This window comes from Hippopotamus amphibius, chromosome 15, assembly GCF_030028045.1.
Source record: "Hippopotamus amphibius kiboko isolate mHipAmp2 chromosome 15, mHipAmp2.hap2, whole genome shotgun sequence".
Classification (NCBI taxonomy): domain Eukaryota; kingdom Metazoa; phylum Chordata; class Mammalia; order Artiodactyla; family Hippopotamidae; genus Hippopotamus; species Hippopotamus amphibius.
In genome coordinates, this window is record NC_080200.1 from 3,711,156 (window position 1) to 3,729,709 (window position 18,554).

The 18,554-nt window shown below is 51.7% G+C and overlaps 1 protein-coding gene across 2 annotated transcripts in view; it reads left to right on the forward strand.

Moving 5' to 3' along the window:
* Positions 1 to 18,554, forward strand: part of UHRF1 (ubiquitin like with PHD and ring finger domains 1) — a 36,086-nt gene that overhangs the window by 6,269 nt on the left and 11,263 nt on the right. For both annotated transcript variants that reach the window (XM_057710326.1, XM_057710327.1), the window contains exons 3-10: positions 4,287 to 4,556; positions 5,161 to 5,321; positions 7,326 to 7,541; positions 13,501 to 13,601; positions 13,704 to 13,890; positions 14,454 to 14,577; positions 14,670 to 14,777; positions 15,072 to 15,176. In XM_057710326.1, the coding sequence (XP_057566309.1) occupies positions 4,287 to 4,556; positions 5,161 to 5,321; positions 7,326 to 7,541; positions 13,501 to 13,601; positions 13,704 to 13,890; positions 14,454 to 14,577; positions 14,670 to 14,777; positions 15,072 to 15,176 (1,272 nt within the window). The remainder of the gene's footprint in view (positions 1 to 4,286; positions 4,557 to 5,160; positions 5,322 to 7,325; positions 7,542 to 13,500; positions 13,602 to 13,703; positions 13,891 to 14,453; positions 14,578 to 14,669; positions 14,778 to 15,071; positions 15,177 to 18,554) is intronic.

The following is an 18,554-nucleotide window of genomic DNA, read 5'->3' on the forward strand; positions in this document are numbered from 1 at the left end:
CAAGTGGTCTGTGTGTTTATTTATTTCACTGTACGCTGTGCCTGTGCCCAGAATTCCCGACGGACTGGGAGCTTCCAGATTAAAAGAGAGGGATGTGATCTAAATGCCGTGCGCGGCTTTGCCTTTGCACCCGGATCTGCCAAGCAGGGTCACCTGCCCCAAACCATGTGTATATGTTTTTTGTTTTTGTTGTGTTGGCCACACCGAGTGACACGCAGGATCTTCCCTGAGGGGAAGCATGGAGTCTCAGCTGGACCCTCAGGGATGTCCGCTCTGTGTATGTGTTTTCTATAGGCAGTTTAAGCGATTTTCACCGGGAGCTTTGGTCCTCCAGGATTTTAACGGCACATTTAATTTTAACGTAAGAACCTGTCATCTCGGGTGCAGCTCACCTGTCACTCACCTTGCACAGCTTTTATTACTGCCCTGAGCCTCAGCTGGAGTTTTAGGGTCTCAGAAGGAACGCAGACTCAGTGCATTCGGTCCCCTCCCCTGGGCCGAGCCCTCTCCCCACACTTCCCAGCCGGCTGTGCACAGCTTCGGGCCAGGCAGAGGGGTACCCGACACACACCTTCTCACCACCACGGCAAGCAGTTGTGCACGCTCCTTCCTGCCCGCTGCGGGCCCCTTCTGGAACCTTCCAGAAGGGGTCCCAGGAAGCAGTTGGATCTGTCCTGGAGGCAGAGCCCCGGGCCAGCCTGGCCCAGCCCGCAGAATCCTTCTACCGAGAGGCGAGTGTGTGTGTGTGTCTGTGTGTGTCTGTGTGTCTGTGCGTGTGTGAGCCCCTCCTGTCCGCCTAGCTTCCTGACCCGGCACAGATGTGAGGGGCAGGCTCTGTGGGTAGAAAATGCCTGGAGACAGGAGCCCAGTGGGTTGGCGGCCTGACTCGGCCACGTCCCCGTGCTCCTTGTAAAACCAAAGCCCGCCCACGGGCTCCCTCCCGGCTCCCCCGCTGCCTCTCCCCTGTCCAGGTGCCTCCGTTGATTTCGTATCCTCTGCAACCATCCTCACTTGCGTGAACGTGTGTGTGAGGCGCTTCTACTTTCTGCGTTTGACTGTCACGTACAGTTGTGTAACGTGCCTTTGTCGGGACGAGCCACCGGTTTGCTTGCAAATGATGCTGCCGTGGGCATAGTGTGCAGTGGGGTACCCGCCCCGGGGGCACACCTGAGGGCCTCTAGCTCTGTGGGCCCCGCCGGGGACACTGGGCAGTGTCATCTGTGGTTGTCACGACCGGGGTGCTGCTGCTGGCGTCCGGTGTGCGAGGGCCAGGGAGGCTGCTCCACACCCCATAGCACTCAGGACGGGCCCCCCCACAGAGAATGACCGGCCCCGAATGTCCACAGTGCTGAGGGGTCTGCCTGACCGCGGAGGCACCGGGCACTGGGTACCTGCGTCTTGTCATCCTTTTTAATGACATTTGGCTTGCCCTCTGCTGGTTTCCTTGTTGGAGTGGTGCGGGGGACACTTGCCTTTCTCCATCTGTCTTTTTAAAAAATACTTATTGTATTATTTATTTATTTATTGGCTGTGTTGAGTCTTCATTGCTGCGTGCGGACCCTCTCCAACTGTGGTGAGCGGGGGCCCCTCTTTGTTGCGGTGTTCGGGCCTCTCATTGCGGCGGCTTCTCTTGTTGCGGAGCACGGGCTCTAGGCACGCGGGCTTCAGTAGTTGTGGCGCACGGGCTTAGTTGCTCCGCAGCATGTGGGACCTTCCCGGCCCAGGGCTTGAACCCGTGTCCCCTGCATTGGCAGGCGGATTCTTAACCACGGCACCACCAGGGATGCCCTATCTCCGTCTGTTTTTAAGAAACTAACAAACTTTATTTTTTAGAGCAGTTTTAGGTCCGCAGCAGAATTGAGAGGAAGGTACAGAGATTTCCCATATACCCCCTGCCCTCTCCCTCCCCACACCGCCCCTGCACTGTGCCACCCCTGCCTCCCACCAGGTGCCTTTGGTACAACTGGTAAACCTATGTTGACATATTATCATCACTGAGAGTCCATAGGTGACATTTGGGGTCCCTCTCGGTGTTGTACACTCTGTGGGTTTGGGCCAGTGTATAAGGTGTATCCACTATCATGGTGTCACACGGAATAGTGTCACTGCCCTAAAAATGGTCTGCGATCTGCCTGGTCATCCCTCCCTCCCTCCAACCCCTGGCAACCACTGATCCTTTCCCTGTCTCCATAGTTTTGCCTTTTCCAGAATGTCCCGTATTTGGAATCATACAGGTGTAGCCTTTTTATGTTGGCTTATTTTATTTGTTTATTTGGCTACGCCTCGCAGCTTGTGGGATCTTAGTTCCCCGACCAGGGATTGAACCCGCGCCCTCGGCGGTGAGAGCACAGCCTCCTCACCACTGGACCGCCAGGGAATTCCCTATATTGGCTTCTTTAAAGAAAACTTTTTTTTTATTGAGATAAAATTGGCATACCATACAATTTATCCATTTAAAGTGTGCAGTTCGCTGGTTTTCAGTGTATTCGTGGAGACCTGAACCATCACCGCACGTTTCCATCACCTCCAGAGGAAGCCCTGCACTGTTTATCGATCGCTCCCCTCCTCCCCTCCCCAGCCCGTGGCCACCGCGAACCCACTTCCTGCCTCTGAGTTTGACTCCCCTCGGGACCTCCTGTCGGTGGCACCTGCAGTGGGTGTCCTTCTGTGTCTGGCGGCTCTCGCTGAGCATCGTGTCCTCGAGGCCCTTCCACAGGGTAGCGCGTGTCAGGGCTCCACCCCTTTCCAGGGGTGCGTAACATCCCAGCTCGAACAGGACCACCCTGTGTTGAGCTGCTCATCTGTCAGTGGACCCTGGGTCGTTCCACCCTCGGGCGGCTGTGACCACACTGCTGTGACCACGTGTGTCACCTCTCCCTGCTCTCACGGCCGTCCTGGGTCGGCTCCACGTCGGAGGGCTGGCGCCGCCTCATTCCTAGACCCCCCGTGGCACCTGGGCCGTGCTGGGCACATCGGGGGCTCTTGCTGGGCCCCGACCTCCAGGGTGGGCTTTGAAGGGATCCTGGTGGACCCTGCACCGCAGGCACGCGCTGGTGTGTTCAGATGCGCCTTTCTCTAGAGAGGGGTCGTCCGTCATCCCATTCTCAGGGATAAGGATTAACAACCACTGCAGCTAGGGCCCGGAACTTGCTTTCCCTGTGACCCCAGGTGCTGTTTGCATATTAATGGAAGTCAGCCCTTTGAACCACTGGCTTTGGGTTACAAAGTGGGAAGGAGGGAAAGTTGATCTTTTTGTGTGCTCTTCTTGCTTTCTTTATTAGGGCACTGCTCTGAACCAGGTTGTTCTGCCCCCAGGGGACACTGGGTGATGTCGGAGGCCATCAGTTGGTTGTCACGATGGGGGGTGCTCCCAGCATCAAGAGGGTGGGGCAGGGATGCTGCTCAGCCCCGCCCCCGCTGCCCCCTGTGGGGTCCAAGGTGGCCCCCCCACAGAGAGTGATCCCCAGAGGCCAGCAGAGCCTGCCTTAGGGTCTCCTGGGCGCCGAGGGTCCTTGTTGGGTGTTGGTGGCGTGCCCTGGGGCGGTTTCTAATAAAAGCCCCAGCACAAAGCCTCTTGTGCCCTAGGGATGCAGCTTAGAAGACAATCTCCCTCACCTGATGAGTCACGCCCAGCGTGTAGAGCCCTGCCAGCTCCCAGACTCCCCGTCAGCCAGTGACTAGTGTGGGTGGAATTCATGAGTATCAGGGAGTTAACAGAGGCGGCCTGAGTGGATGAGGTTTGAGCTGGAGCCTTACAAGGCACCTGGTGGATGTCACGGGGCACCCGCCAGCCCCGTGCCCCTCCTCCCCCCGCCCCCACCCACCCCAGGCACTGCTGACATCAGAGTGGGTCAGTCTCTGGGGGGGCCGTCCCAGGGCATCCCTAGCACCCCCTGCCCTGTCATGACAACCAGAAATGTCCCTAAGGCATCGCCCAGCATACCCTGGGGGCAGGATCACCCTCAACTGAGAGCCAGTGGTACAGGGGCTGCGTGTTTACTATAACAGAGGTTCCAAAGCACGGAAAGTATGAAAGCCGGACTTATAGCTGCGGCACAGCGGGGTTAGGCTGCGTGCTTCCAGGGATGCTCCCTGCGCGACCGCAGGCATCCTCACTCGAGAGGGCCTGGGGACCCTGAGGAAGGGCTCCCTGGGCACCCCGGGGCATGGGCAGGCTTCACTGGCCCGTGGTCTGTTCCAGGGCGGGGCCTCCACGAGGGCAGGTGCGGTCCCTTTGCCCATGGCGCGCTCTCAGTGTCCGGTGACCTTGTCCCGTGTCCCCGCAGATGGAGGATGGCCACACGCTGTTTGACTACGACGTCCGCCTGAACGACACCATCCAGCTGCTGGTCCGGCAGAGCCTCGTGCTGCCCGCCCCCAGCAGCGGCAGCGGCGGCAGCAAGGAGAGGGACTCCGAGCTCTCCGACACGGACTCCGGCTGCTGCCTGGCCCAGAGCGAGTCGGACAAGTCTTCCAACAGCGGCGAGGCCACCGCCGAGCCGGAAGGGAAGGCGGATGAGGACGAGTGGGACGAGACGGAGCTGGGCCTCTACAAGGTGGGGCTCCCGCGGGAGGCTGGGGTTGGTGTGCTCGGCCTGGCCAGGCCCTGCCCCCCGGGAGCGCCCCCCAGCCCTCCAGCCCTGAGGCTGAGCACCCTGCCCTGCCGTGACCATCTCCGCAGGCTTCCTTGGCAGAAACACAAGTACTCCGGGATTCCTTCCTGACCCCTAAAGCAGAATCCCGTGTCCGGGCCTGCGGGTATCTTCCCCGTGGTCCTCGCAGGGGCTGTCTCTGATCCACCTCCATCCTCCCCTAAGATCATGGCATTTCATGGAAGCACCTGGATTTCCAGCTTCTCTAGAAAAGTGGGCCGTTCTGGCCTCCCTGGGCCCCGCGGCAGGGGTAGCTCTGCCCCCAGGGGACACTGGGAGGTTTCTGGGGACATCTGTGGTTGTCACTACAGGGGGGGCTCCTGGCATCAAGTAGGTGGGGGCCAGGCATGCTGCTTTGGCCCCCCCAGGGCCCGAGACGGCCTCCCCCGGGAGAACGACCCAGGCCCCGTGTCCTCAGTGCCGCAGTGAGGAGCATCCGGGCCCGGGAACCAAAGCAGGCTCCTGGCGTCCCTTCCCTGGGCCGAGTGACAGCTTTCTGTCCCCGCAGGCCGGTGAGTACGTGGACGCGCGGGACACGAACATGGGCGCGTGGTTCGAGGCCAAGATCGTCAGGGTGACGAGGAAGGCGCCGGCCCAGGATGAGCCCTGCAGCTCCACCTCCAGCTCAAAGCCAGAGGACGACATCGTGTATCACGTGAAATACGATGAGTGAGTGTCCGCGGGGAGACCTGGCGTTTGGAACTGCCTTGGGGGTGGCGACCAGGACCCGAGGCCCCACCCTTGTGCTCCCAAACCACACGGAGGCCCCCCGCCCCGAGGACCACCGCCGTGGGGACCTCCTCGGAGAACGCTGCCCGGTTGTTCTGCCCCGTGGAACCATCTTACACGTCCTCGCTCTCCCTCATCAGAATACACGATATTTATGGAGCACATACTGTGTGCCAGGCCGTGTGAGAGGCGCCAGGGATTCCTGTCTGTGAATACGGAGGGTGTCTGGGTGGGCCCAGGCAGCTGCGACAACATACCACCGGCTGGGTGGCTTCAACCTCAGATGTTTAGTTTCTCTTGGTTCTGGAGGCTGAAAGTCCAAGAGCAGTGCACGGGCAGGGTGGGTTTCCAGTGAGGGCTCTCTTCCTGGCTTGTAGATGGCCGCCTTCTCACCGCCTCCTCACGTGGCCTTTCCTCCGTGTGTGCACGGAAAGAGAGGGAGCTCTGGGGTCTCTTCCTCTTCTGATAAGGACAGCAGTCCCATTAGATCAGGGCTGTGCCTTTACCACCTCGTTTAACTTTAATTACACCGCTAAAGGCCGTATCTCCTAATTCAGTCGCCCTGGGTGTTACGGCTTCCGTGCATGAATGTGGGAGATACAGGTCAGGTCATAACAGGGCAAGCGTGCCTGCCTGCAGGGAGCTGCCGTTCTGTGGTTCTCTGCTGGGTCCCTACTGCCTGCACCAGTTTCTGGCACAGCCTAAGCTTAGCTCTAAAAGTTATTGGAGTCATTGGATGAGTGAATTGTAGTAGGTGCCAGGTTCGCCTCCTCTTGGTCAGTGGCTGCAAACTCCCTCCCTCAGGCCAGATCTGGCCCACAGCCTGTTTTTGTAAATAAAGCTTTATCGAAACACACCAATACCCATTCGTTTACACCTTGGGTGGGACTGCTCTCGTGGTAACAGCAGCCGAGTTGAGTGTTCACTGCAGACACCTTCCAGCTCACAAAGCTGAAAATATTGACTATCTGGTCCTTCACATGAAAAGCTTGGCAACCCTTGTTATTGGTGATTTATTAGCAAAATAATGAGCCCCAGGCTGTACAGCTCATGGCAGTAGATGTGCGGTTGACCCCTCACAGCTGAGGCTTAACTTTGTTGCTAATAGAATATGCTACTTTTAGCTCAATTATTTTACACCTTTTTTTGAGGCTGCTGGAATATTCTTGCATATCCAGAATAATGACTTCAGCTATCATTTTCTAATCTTCAGTATGTTGTATTTACATAAACGAAATAATGTAAATCACTTTCAAGACACATATGTGGAAAAAGTTCAGGTTTTCCCTCCCCCAGTTTTCTTCTGTCTTACTTTCCTAGGGCTGCTGTAACAAAGTACCACTGCCTTTGCTCAAACAGTTTATTCTGTCACAGTCCTGGAGGCCAGAAGTCCAAACCCAAGGTGGCACCGGGCTGTGTCCCTCCTGAAACCTGGAGGGGAGAATCCCTGCTGCCTCTTCCAGCTCCTGGTGGGACCGGCAGTCCCTGGCTTGTGGCCACATCCCTCCAGCCTCTGCCCCCTCTTCCCGTGTCGTCCTCCTCTGTCTGAGTCTCATCTCCTCTTCTCGTAAGGACATCAGTCACTAGGTTTAGGGCCACTCTCCTCTGTTATGACGTCATCTGTACTCCTTATATCTGCAACGACCCTATTTCCAAATCAGTCCCACTCCAAGGTGCCAGGGGTTAGGATCCCAGCATCGCTTTTTAGAGGATGGACTTCAACCCACCACACCTTCTGTAATTGGAACGCGTCGCTATACCTGTGTTTGACACAAGCGAGTGAGATCATGGGGTGGGAGCTTTCCAGGCTGCTGTGATGAGTGTAACCCAAACCCGTATACCGGGTGGCCCCCTCCGCCAGGCTTCTCTCTCCCGTTGGGGGAGTGAGGTCCACTGGCACCTGGGGTCTGAGCACGGGGCTTCCTTCCCTTTCCCCTGCCACAGCTACCCAGAGAACGGAGTGGTCCAGATGAACTCACGGAACGTCCGGGCTCGTGCCCGACACATCATCAAGTGGCAGGACCTGGAGGTGGGCCAGGAGGTCATGGTCAACTACAACCCTGACAACCCCAAGGACCGCGGCTTCTGGTACGACGCCGAGATCCTGCGGAAGCGCGAGACCCGGACGGTGCGGGAGCTGCATGCCAATGTCAGAATCGGGTGAGTCGGTGCCCTGGGCCTCCACTGGCCTCCACCTGGTCTCTGCCTCCTCTCTGGGTCTCCATCGCCCCCGCCCCCACCACCTGCTCACCCTGCCCCAGGCGGAGATTTCAGGCTTCCTTGTTCTCTTTCGTTTGTCATTTTGAATTTGGCAAACAGGTGAAAAGTCCAAACGTGGCAAAATCCAGAAAGTACCAAAGGCCACACAGTTAATATTCTCCCCTCTCTTCTGTCCCCTGGTCACCTGCTTCTCCTCTTTCTGGAAACATGATGGTTCCCGGCACCTTCCAGGGCCACTCTGTGCACACACAGGCGTGAACATACACAGAACTACACACACCCATGCAGAGGTGCCCTTCACATCAGGGATCAGCAGGCTGCTGGCCACAGGCAAGCGCTGGCACCCGCCCCGTGCCGATTGGCAAATAAAGTTTTACTGGCACCAGGCCACACCCATCTGCTCACTGATTCGCTGTGGCTGCTCAGTGTTAGGAGGGCACCCAGAGGACAGCTGGGTAGCTGTGAAAGGGACCACGTGGCCCAAAAGCCCGAAATGTTTATACTGTCTGGCCCTTCGCAGAAAATGTTTGCCGAGCCGTGTTCTACCTTGCCTCTGTATGAATAAAACTTACCATGTTAACCTTTTGTTTTTCTTTGGCGGCATTCGGTCTGTGTTGCTGTGTGCAGTGGCTTCTTTTGTTGCGGAGCATGGGCTCTAGGCACACGGGCTTCAGTCGTTGTGGCACATGGGCTTCAGTAGTTGTGGCACACGGGCTTCGTTGCTCTGTGGCATGTGGGATCTTCCCGGACCAGTGCTCGGACCCGTGTCCCCTGCATTGGCAGGTGGATTCTTAACCACTGCGCCACCAGGGAAGTCCCACCCTCTTAACCATTTTTAAGGGCACAGTTCAGTGGCATTGAGCACATTCACTTTGTCGTGCAACCACCCCCACTCTCCACCTCCAGAATTTCCTCAACTTCCCAAACGGAACCTCGGTCCCCATGAAACACGGACTCCCCATCCCCTCCCCCAGCCCCTGGCCCCACCATCTACTTCCCATCTCTATGGATTTGATGACTCCAGGCACCTCCTGTGAGTGGAACCACACAAGATTTGTCTTTTGTGTCTGGCTTTTTTCACTGAGTATAACGTCCTCAGGGTTCATCCATGTTTCATGACGAACCTTCGTTTTTTGGTGGCTAACACTATGTATTGTATATAGACATGAGTATCTGGGCAACAGTGTCTTGAGCACAGGTACAGTGAGAGCAGAGGCCCTGGGGCAGGACCATTCTTGGTGTGTTTGTGGCCTCACAAGGAGGCCAGTGGGCTGGAGTGGAGGGAGAGAGGGAGCGGGGAAGCATTCTGGGCATGGCAGGGAGTGGTGCAGAACTGGTGTGCTGGCAGCTCACAGGAGCTACAGGCTTCAACCTATGATTAGGAATCATAGCTCGGGGCAGGCAGCCAAGCTGGGAATGGACTGCATGGGGCAGCGTGGCAGTAGGAGACCAGGGAGAAGGCCGATGGGGGCATTGAGGGGCAAGGTCCCGCGGCTTGGCCCCACTGCATCACATCGGTGCGGTGATGTGATGATGTTGTGATTGTTAAAAAATAACCCGCTTTTAGTTTCGTCACTTTTTTTATTGTTTTCTTGTTTTCCATTTCTTTGATTTCTCCTCTAATCTTTTTTGTGTGTTTGTTTTTAATTATTTATTTATTTAAGGCCTCAGCATGCGGGATCTTAGTTCCCTGACTGGGGATTGAACTCACGCTCCCTGCAGTGGAAGTGCGGAGTCCTAACCACTGGACCACCAGGGAATTCCCTGCTCTCATCTTTATAATTTTCTCTCTTCTCCTTTCTTTGGGTTGATTTTGCTCTTTTTCTAGCTTTTTTTTTTTTTTTTGAGGTAGCAACTTAGATTATTGTAAGTCTCACGTAAGCATCTAGTGCTGTAAATTTCCCTCTCAGCACGGCCTGAACTGCTTTCTACCTATTTTGCTATGTTATATATTTCTTTTTACTCAGGTATCTTTATTTTTTAAATTTGCTTTGAGACTTCCTCTTTGGCTCCTGGCTTATGAGAAGTGTGGAGTTTAACTCCCCAGAGTTTAGAGATCTTCGCATTGTCCTTCTGTTGTTGATTTCTAGTTTGACTTTATTACGGTCAAAGAACATACATGGTATGATTTCAGTCCTCGTTGAGGTTTGTTTTGTGGTTCAGAGTGCTGTCTGTCTTGGTGAATATTCTGTGGTTGCTTGGGGGAAAAAAGTTTATTCTGTTGTTGGGTGGAATGTTCTGTTTATATCAGTTAGACCATGTTAGTTGATTGTATTGTTCACATCTTCTAATTCTTGCTGATGTTCTGTCTAGCACTTCTGTCCGCTGCTGAGGGGGCGTCACAGTACCCAGCCGTAACCAGATTTGTCTGTCCTCCTCTCAGCTTCATAATTGTGAGGCTCTATTATTTGGTGAGCACATACTTCTGTGTGTTATATCTTCCTGGGGCTTGTGTAAGGTCTCTTTATGTCTCCAGTAATTTTCTTCGCTCTGAAGTCTACTTTATGAGATGTGTGTGTATGTACTGATGGCTTTTTTTAAAAAACGTAAATGAGGAACTCCCTGGTGGTCAAGTGGTTAGAACTCCCGAGCTTCCACTGCAGGGAGCCTGGGTTCAGTCCCCAGTCAGGGAACTAAGATCCTGAACGCCACTCGGAGCAGCAATGAATGAATGAATGAATGTGAATGTTTGTGTGGTGTATCTTTTTTACCCTTTCACTTTCAACCACTATGGTTGAATTTGGAGTTTCTCATAAATAGCATATAGTTGGGTCATTTTCTTTATCTACTCTGCCAAGCCTGGCTTTTACTTGGCACACATTATTTTTATTTAAAAAATGTTTTTTGGCCACGCCATGCGACATATGGGACCTTAGTTCCCCAATCAGGGATCGAAACCGCACCCCCTGCAGTGGAAGCTTGGGGTCTTAACCGCCGGACTGCCAGGGAAGTCCCACTAGGCGTACATTATTGACCCTTGAACAACTCGGGGGTTACAGATGACAACCTCTCTGCTGTTAAGAATCTGAACATAGCTTACAGTCTGCCTTCCATCTCTGTGGTCCCATGGTATCTGTGGTTCTGCATCTGAGGATTCTACCAACTGGGGATTGTGTGGTCCTGTAGTATTTACTACTGAAAAAAATCTGCCTGTAACTGGATTCGTGCACTTCAAATTCATGTTGGGCAAGAGTCTACTGTATTTAGACCATTTGTGTTTAAGGTAATTATTGGTATGTTAGGGCTTGAGCCTGCTGTTTTGTTATTTGTTTTCTGTTTATTTCCTCTGTTTCTTTTTCCTGTTGCTCTTTTTCTGTCCTTCCTGTGGGTTATTTTTTAGGATTCCATAGTGATTTATTGATGGTCTTTTGCAGTGTATTGCTTTATATAGTTTTCTTAGTGGTTTCTCTGGATTTTATCATATAAGCTTGTGACAAACTGGAATCTCTTTTCCCACTTTGAGGGAAGTGTGGAACTCTTTCTTCCATTTACATTCCTTTACACTCACTGTCTTGAGTATCAGATGGTGTTATGATTTTTTTTGCAGTCATCATATACAGTTTGAAAACCCAGAAGGAGCATAATCTATTGTATGGACCCATATTTCTGCTCTTTCTGTTGTCTTTCTTCCTTCTTTTTCCTCCAAGATGCCTTCCTTTTTAATTTCCTATCTATTTGAAGAACTTCCTTCATAAATCGTGTCTGCTAACAATGAATTCTTTTAGTTTTCCTTCATCTGAGAATATGACCACCCCCATTACACTGAAGTAACTCTTAAGCATCGAATCATTGTATCTGTTAATATTTTGGAGTATATTTCTTTCTTTTTTTTTTTTTTTAATTTATGTTTTTGGCTGCATCGAGTCTTAGTTGCAGCATGTGAGATCTTTTGTTGCGGTGTGCGGGCTTCTCTCTAGTTGTGGCACACTGGCTCCAGAATGCATGGGCTTAGTTGCCCCACAGCATGTGGGATCTAGTTCCCCGACCAGGGATCGAACTCGCGCCCCCTGCATTGGAAGGCAGATTCTTAACCACTGGACCACCAGGGGAGTCCCTGAGTATATTTCTTTAAAATGACTTTTAAAAAAAAGATAAATTTATTTATTTGTGTTGGATCTTCATTGCTATGCACGGGCTTTCTCTGGTTGTGGCGAGGGGGGGCTACCCTTTGTTGCAGTGTGTGGGCTTCTGGTGGCTTCTTTTGTTGTGGAGCTTGGTTTTTAAGCATGCAGGCCTCAGTAGTTATGGCGTGTGAGTTCAGTAGTTGGTGGCTCATGGGCTCTAGAGCGCAGGCTCAGTACTTGTGGCTCACGGGCTTGGTTGCTCAGTGGCACGTGGGATCTTCCCAGGTGAGGGCTCGAACCCATGTCCCCTGCATTGGCAGGTGGATTCTTAACCACTGTGCCACCAGGGAAGTCCCTAAAATGATTCTTTTACAGGAACATAGTTTTAATGCTATTATTACAGCATAAAAATTAATTTCTTAACATATATCCAGTCATTGTTCAGTCTTCCAGTTAGCACTTTTTTTTTTCAACCATTTGTTTAAGATCTAAGTAATGTTCACAGATTTCAGTTAGGTTGATAGATCTCTCTTTTTTTTCTTGATAGATCTCTTTTAAATTTCTTCATCTTTTAGGTTTCCTGTCCTTTTCTTTTCCCCTCCTTTTCCTTAACAGTTTTTTTGTTGGGGAAGCGTGGTTGCTTGTCCCATAGACTCTGCACATTCTGAATTTCCCACTGGCATCCTCACAGTGTCCTTTCCTTTGTTCCTCTGTCCCTGTGTTTGCCATGAACTGGTGGGTAGATCTGGACCTTCCCATCTAGTTTCACAGCCACAAGCCACGTGTGCTCCTGGCACTTGAAATGTGGCCAGGACACATTGAGATGTGCCGTGAGTGTAAAATACCCACTGGATTTCAAAGATGTAGTGCTGAAAAAGAGAGTAAACTAGCTTGTTAATAATTCCTTAATGTTCATTACATGTTGAAATGATGTTTTATATACATTGGATTACATAAAACTTATTCAAATTGATTACATCTGCTTTTACTTTTTTTTAAATTAATTTTTTAAATTTATTGGCTGCATTGGGTCTTCGTTGCTGTAGTTGCGGTGAGTGGGGGCTACTCTTCGTTGTGGTGCATGGGCTTCTCATTGCCATGGCTTCTCTTGTTGCAGAGCATGGGCTCTAGGTGCAAGAGCTTCTGTAGTTGTGGTGCATGGGCTCAGTAGTTGTGGCTCTCCTAGAGCACAGGCTCAGTAGTTGTGGCACACGGGCTTAGTTGCTCCTCGGCATATGGGATCTTCCTGGCCCAGGGCTCGAACCCGTGTTCCCTGCATTGGGAGGCAGATTTGTAACCACTGTGCCACCAGGGAAGCCCTGCTTTTACTTTCTGAATGTGGTTCTTGGACAGTGTGAAATTATACATGTGACTCGCATTCGCTTTCCCTGGAAGGTTGCTGATGTTGGTGGGGTGATCTGATGGAGGAGGTGGGATGATCTGATGTCAGTGGTGAGCTGACCTGATGGAGGTGGTGAGGTGATCCCTGGGGTCGTTTTCACTTAGAGGAGTTTTTGTATTTTGATCAGACCTTACTTTGCTGTTTTTGCCTGTTGGGCCTCGTCTACCCGCAGGTTAGAAATTGCTCTCTCAAATGCATCACCTAATGAAACTCAGGTGTATCTGTTGTTTCCACCTTATTTCTGATTTGGTAGGACTTGTTTGCAAGGGGAGTAGCTAAGCGAGTGCACAGGGCCCTACAAAAGCCCCTTCTCTGATATGATTAGAGGCGGAGCTGTACACAGGCTCTGACAAGGGGTCGAGGCGGTGAAGTCTTCTCGGGCGCCTCCGCGGGGCCGGCCCCCTGGGATGTCCTAACGGCCCGTCTCTCACAGGGATGATTCTCTCAACGACTGCCGGATCATCTTCGTGGACGAAGTTTTCAAGATCGAGCGCCCGGGCGAGGGGAACCCCATGGTGGAAAACCCAATGAGACGTGAGTTCTGGTTCCGCCCCTCCGCGGTGGGCGGGCGGGTGGGCGGGGCGCAGGCGGGGGTGGGGTCCTGCCGGAGCTGACCCCGCCCCACCCCGTGTGCAGGGAAGAGCGGGCCCTCCTGCAAGCACTGCAAGGACGACGAGCGCAAGCCGTGCCGCATGTGCGCCTGCCACCTGTGCGGGGGCAAGCAGGACCCCGGCAAGCAGCTGCTGTGCGACGAGTGCGACATGGCCTTCCACACGTACTGCCTGCGCCCGCCGCTCAGCAGCATCCCCGCCGAGGAGGAGTGGTGGGTGCCCGGAGGCTGCCGGGGAGGGGGTGGTGGAGCGCGGCCAGGCAGCCTTCCCGTGTGGCGCGCGCGGGGCCCGGGCCCCAGGTCACTGCGGGGAGGAGGCGCAGCGGGCAGGAAGCGGAGTGCGCGTCCTGGCCTGGAGGGGACGGTGCGGTGCTCGGCTCTGGTCTGAGGACCCCGACCTGCTGACGGCCCCCTCCTCGTGGAGATGGGGAAACCGAGTCCACGGCAGTGAGCAGGTGCCCTCCAACTTTCCCCGTGTGTTTGCCACGTGCCGGCTGGACTTGGGCTTGCCCCGGGAGGCACTGCCATTCCCAGCGGGAGGGGGTCAGGGTCCGCCAGCCACCACGGGTGCCACTTGTCACACGTGGCTACTGAGCACTACAGATGTGGCCGATGCGACTGAGGGACTGGATTTCTTATGTCTTGTTCACGGATTCAAGTTCAAGTTCTCCCCCCGCTGCCACCCTCCTCCCGGTCTTGGACGCGCAGGATGGCAGGGGGCTGGAAGAGGGCGGCCGTGCGGCCACGGGCAGGGGGTAACATCCCGGTGGCCGCAGGTACTGCCCCGAGTGCCGGATCGACTCCAGCGAGGTGGTGCAGGCGGGCGAGAAGCTGAAGGAGAGTAAGAAGAAGGCGAAGATGGCGTCGGCCACGTCGTCTTCGCAGCGGGACTGGGGCAAGGTGAGGGGGTCCCGCGCCCCGTGCGCTCCCGCCGCCCGCTGGCCCTCCGGCAGCTGCTCACGCTGCTCTCCCCTCTGTTTCGGAACGTTCAGGGCATGGCGTGTGTGGGCCGCACCAAGGAGTGCACCATCGTGCCGTCCAACCACTTTGGCCCCATCCCGGGCATCCCGGTGGGCACCATGTGGAGGTTCAGAGTTCAGGTACCTGCGGACTTTGGGCCCCGGGGCTCGGCTGACGGGCCCTGGCCTTCCAGGAGCCCCATGGCCAGGGAGGGCTGTCCCGAGGGCAGGAGGCTGGGCTGGGATTCACGCCAGGGCCTTCCCTGGTGTGGCTCAGACTTGGGCCAGAGATTGGAGGCAGAGACTCTGGTAATAGGAGTGATGCTTTCAGTGGAAGAGTCAGGGGGTGGCTCTGAAGGTGGGAGCGAGGAAGGCCATCGAGCTTTTCTATAGTGTCCGGTCCATAAGGTCCCATGTATTTCTGGGTGGTTGCAGGTCAGCGAGTCTGGGGTCCATCGACCTCACGTGGCGGGCATCCATGGCCGGAGCAACGATGGGGCATACTCCCTGGTCCTGGCTGGAGGGTACGAGGACGACGTGGTGAGTGCGGGGAGCTGGTTTTGTTTTTATTTAATTGTTGAAAATGCTCATAAAACTTAACCATCTTAACGATTTTTAAATGCACAGCCCAGTGGCATTAAGGACATTCACACTGTTGTGTAACCATCCCCACCCTCCACCTCCAGAACTTTCTCACCTTCCCAAACTGAAACTCTGTCCCCATGAAATACTATCTGCCCATCCCCGCCCCCAGCCCCTGGCCCCCACCATCTGCTTCCTGTCTCTGGATTTGACATATAAGTGGAATCATGTATCTGTCCTTCTGTGTCTGGCTGGCTTCTCTCACTGAGCATCATGTCTTCAGGGTTCATCCATGTTGTAGCAGGTGTCAGAGTCTCCTTCCTTTTTTTCTTTTTTTTCTTTTTCTTTTTAACATACAATAAACTGCATACATTTAGAGTGTACAATTCAGTATCCCAGTCTCCCAATTCATTCCCCCACCAAGCCTCCCCACTTTCCCCACTTGGTGTCCATATGTTTGTTCTCTATATGTGTGTCTCTATTTCCGCCTTGCAAATTGGTTGATTTGTACCATTTTTATATATTCTGCATATATGTGTTAATATACGATATTTGTTTTTCTCTTTCTGACTCACTTCACTCTGTTTGACAGTCTCTAGGTCCATCCATGTCTCTACATATGTCCCAGTTTCATTCCTTTTTACAGCTGAGTAATATTCCATTGTATATATGTACTACATCTTTTTTATCCATTCATCTGTTGATGGACATTTAGGTTGCTTCCATGTCCTGGCTATTGTAAATAGTGCTGCAGTGAACATTGGAGTGCCTGTGTCTTTTTGAATCATGGTGTTCTCTGGGTATATGCCCAGCAGTGGGATTGTTGGGTCATATGGTAGTTCTATTTTCAGTTTTGCAAGGAACCTCCATACTGTTCTCCATAGTGACTGTGTCAATTTACATTCTCACCAGCAGTACAGGAGGGTTCCCTTTTCTCCACACCCTCTCCAGCATTTACTGTTTGTTGATTTTCTGATGATGCCCATTCTAGGCAGTGTGAGGTGATACCTCACGGTCGTTTTGATTTTCATTTCTCTAATAATTAGTGATGCTGAGCAGCTTTTCATGTGCCTCTTGGCCATCCATATGTCTTCTTTGGAGAAATGCCTATTTGGGTCTTCTGCCCATTTTTTGATTGGGTTGTTTGTTTTTTTGATATTGAGCTGGACGAACAGTTTATATATTTTGGAGATGAATCCTTTGTCTGTTGATTCATTTGCAAATACTTCCTCCCATTCTGAGGGTTGTCATTTAGTCTTGCTTATAGTTTCCTTTGCTGTGCAGAAGCTTTGACGTTTCATAAAATTTCAAAATTTTATTTTTGTTTTTATTTCAATTAGTCTAAGGGGTGGGTCAAAAAAGATCTTGCTGTTATTTACGTCGAAGAGTGTTCTTCCTATGTTTTCCTCTAGGATTTTTATAGTGTCTGGCCTTACATTTAGGTCTTTAATCCATTTTGAGTTTATTTTTGTGTATGGTGTTAAAGAGTATTCTAATTTCATTCTTTTACATGTAGCTGACCAATTTTCACAGCACCACTTATTGAAGAGGCTGTCTTTCCTCCATTGTATATATCCTTGCCTCCTTTGTCATAAATGAGTTGACTGTAGTTTATCTCTGGGCTTTGTATCCTGTTCCATTGATCTATATTTCTGTTTTTGTGCCAGTACCATACTGTCTTGATCACTCTAGCCTTGTAATATAGTTTGAAGTCAGGAAGCCTGACTCCACCAACCCCGTCTTTCCTTCTCAAGATTGCTTTGGCTATTCAGGGTCTTTTGCGTTTCCATACAAATCATACAATTTCCTGTTCTAATTCTGTGAAAAATGCCATTGGTGATTTGATCAGGATTGCACTGAATCTATACATTGCTTTGAGTAGTATACTCATTTTCATGTTGTTGATTCTTCCAATCCAAGAACATGGTATGTCCCTCTATCTGTTTGTGTCGTCTTTGATTTCTTTCATTAGTGTCTTTTATTTATTTATTTATTTATTTAATTGGCTGTGTTGGGTCTTTTTTTGCTGTGCGCGGGCTTTCTTTAGTTGCGGTGAGTGGGGGCTACTTTTCGTTGTGGTGTGAGGGCTCCTCATTGCCGTGGCTTCTCTTGTTGCGGAGCACGGGCTCTAGGTGCGTGGGCTTCAGTAGTTGCAGCATATAGGCTCAATAGTTGTGGCTCATGGGCTCTAAAGCGCAGGCTCAATCGTTGTGGCGCACGGGCTTAGTTGCTCCGCGGCATGTGGGATCTTCCTGGAGCAGGGATCGAACCCATGTCCCCTGCATTGGCAGGCGGATTCTTAACCACTGCGCCACCTAGGAAGCCCCTCATTAGTGTCTTACAGTTTTCTGAGTACAGGTCTTTTACCTCCTTAGGTTTATTCCTAGGTATTTTTTTCTTTTTGTTGCAATGGTGAATGGGATTGTTTCCTTAATTTCTCTTTCTGATCTTTCATTGTTAGTGTATAGAAATGCAAGAGATTTCTATGTGTTAATTTTGTATTCTGTAACTTTACCAAATTCATTGATTAGCTCAACTAATTTTCTGGTGGCATCTTTAGGATTTTCTACGTATAGTATCATGTCATCTGCGAACAGTGAGAGTTTTACTTCTTCTTTTCCAATTTGGATTCCTTTTATCTCTTTTTCTTCTCTGAGTGCTGTGGCAAGGACTTCCAAAACTATGTTGAATAGTAGTGGTGAGAGTGGACATCTTTGTCTTGTTCCTGATCTTAGAGGGAATGCTTTCAGTTTTTCACCATTGAGAATGATGTTTGCTGTGGGTTTGTCATATATGGCCTTTATTATGTTGAGGGAGGTTCCCTCTATGCCCACCTTCTGGAGAGTTTTTATCATAAATGAGTGTTGAATTTTGTGAAAAGCTTTTTCTGCATCTATTGAGATGATCATGTGGTCTTTATCCTTCAATTTGTTAATATGATGTATCACATTGATTGATTTGCGTATATTGAAGAATAGAATCTCCTTCCTTTTTAAGGCTGAACAATATTCCAGTGTATGGATGGACCACATTTTGTTTAACCATCATCCATCCAGGGATACCTGGGTTGTTTCCACATTTTAGCAACTGTGAATAATTCTGTGAACCTGGATCTACAAAAATCTCTTCAAGTCCCTGTTTTCATTTCTTTTGGGTGTAAACCCAGAAGTGGGATTGCCGGATCACATGGTGATTCTGTTTTTAATTTGTTGAGGAACCTCCATACCGTTTTCCACAGCGGCTGCCCCATTTTCCATCCCCACCAGCCGTGCACATCCTCGTCAACACTTGTTATCGTCTGTTTCTTTGGTAGTTGATCCTGACATCCTGATTCTT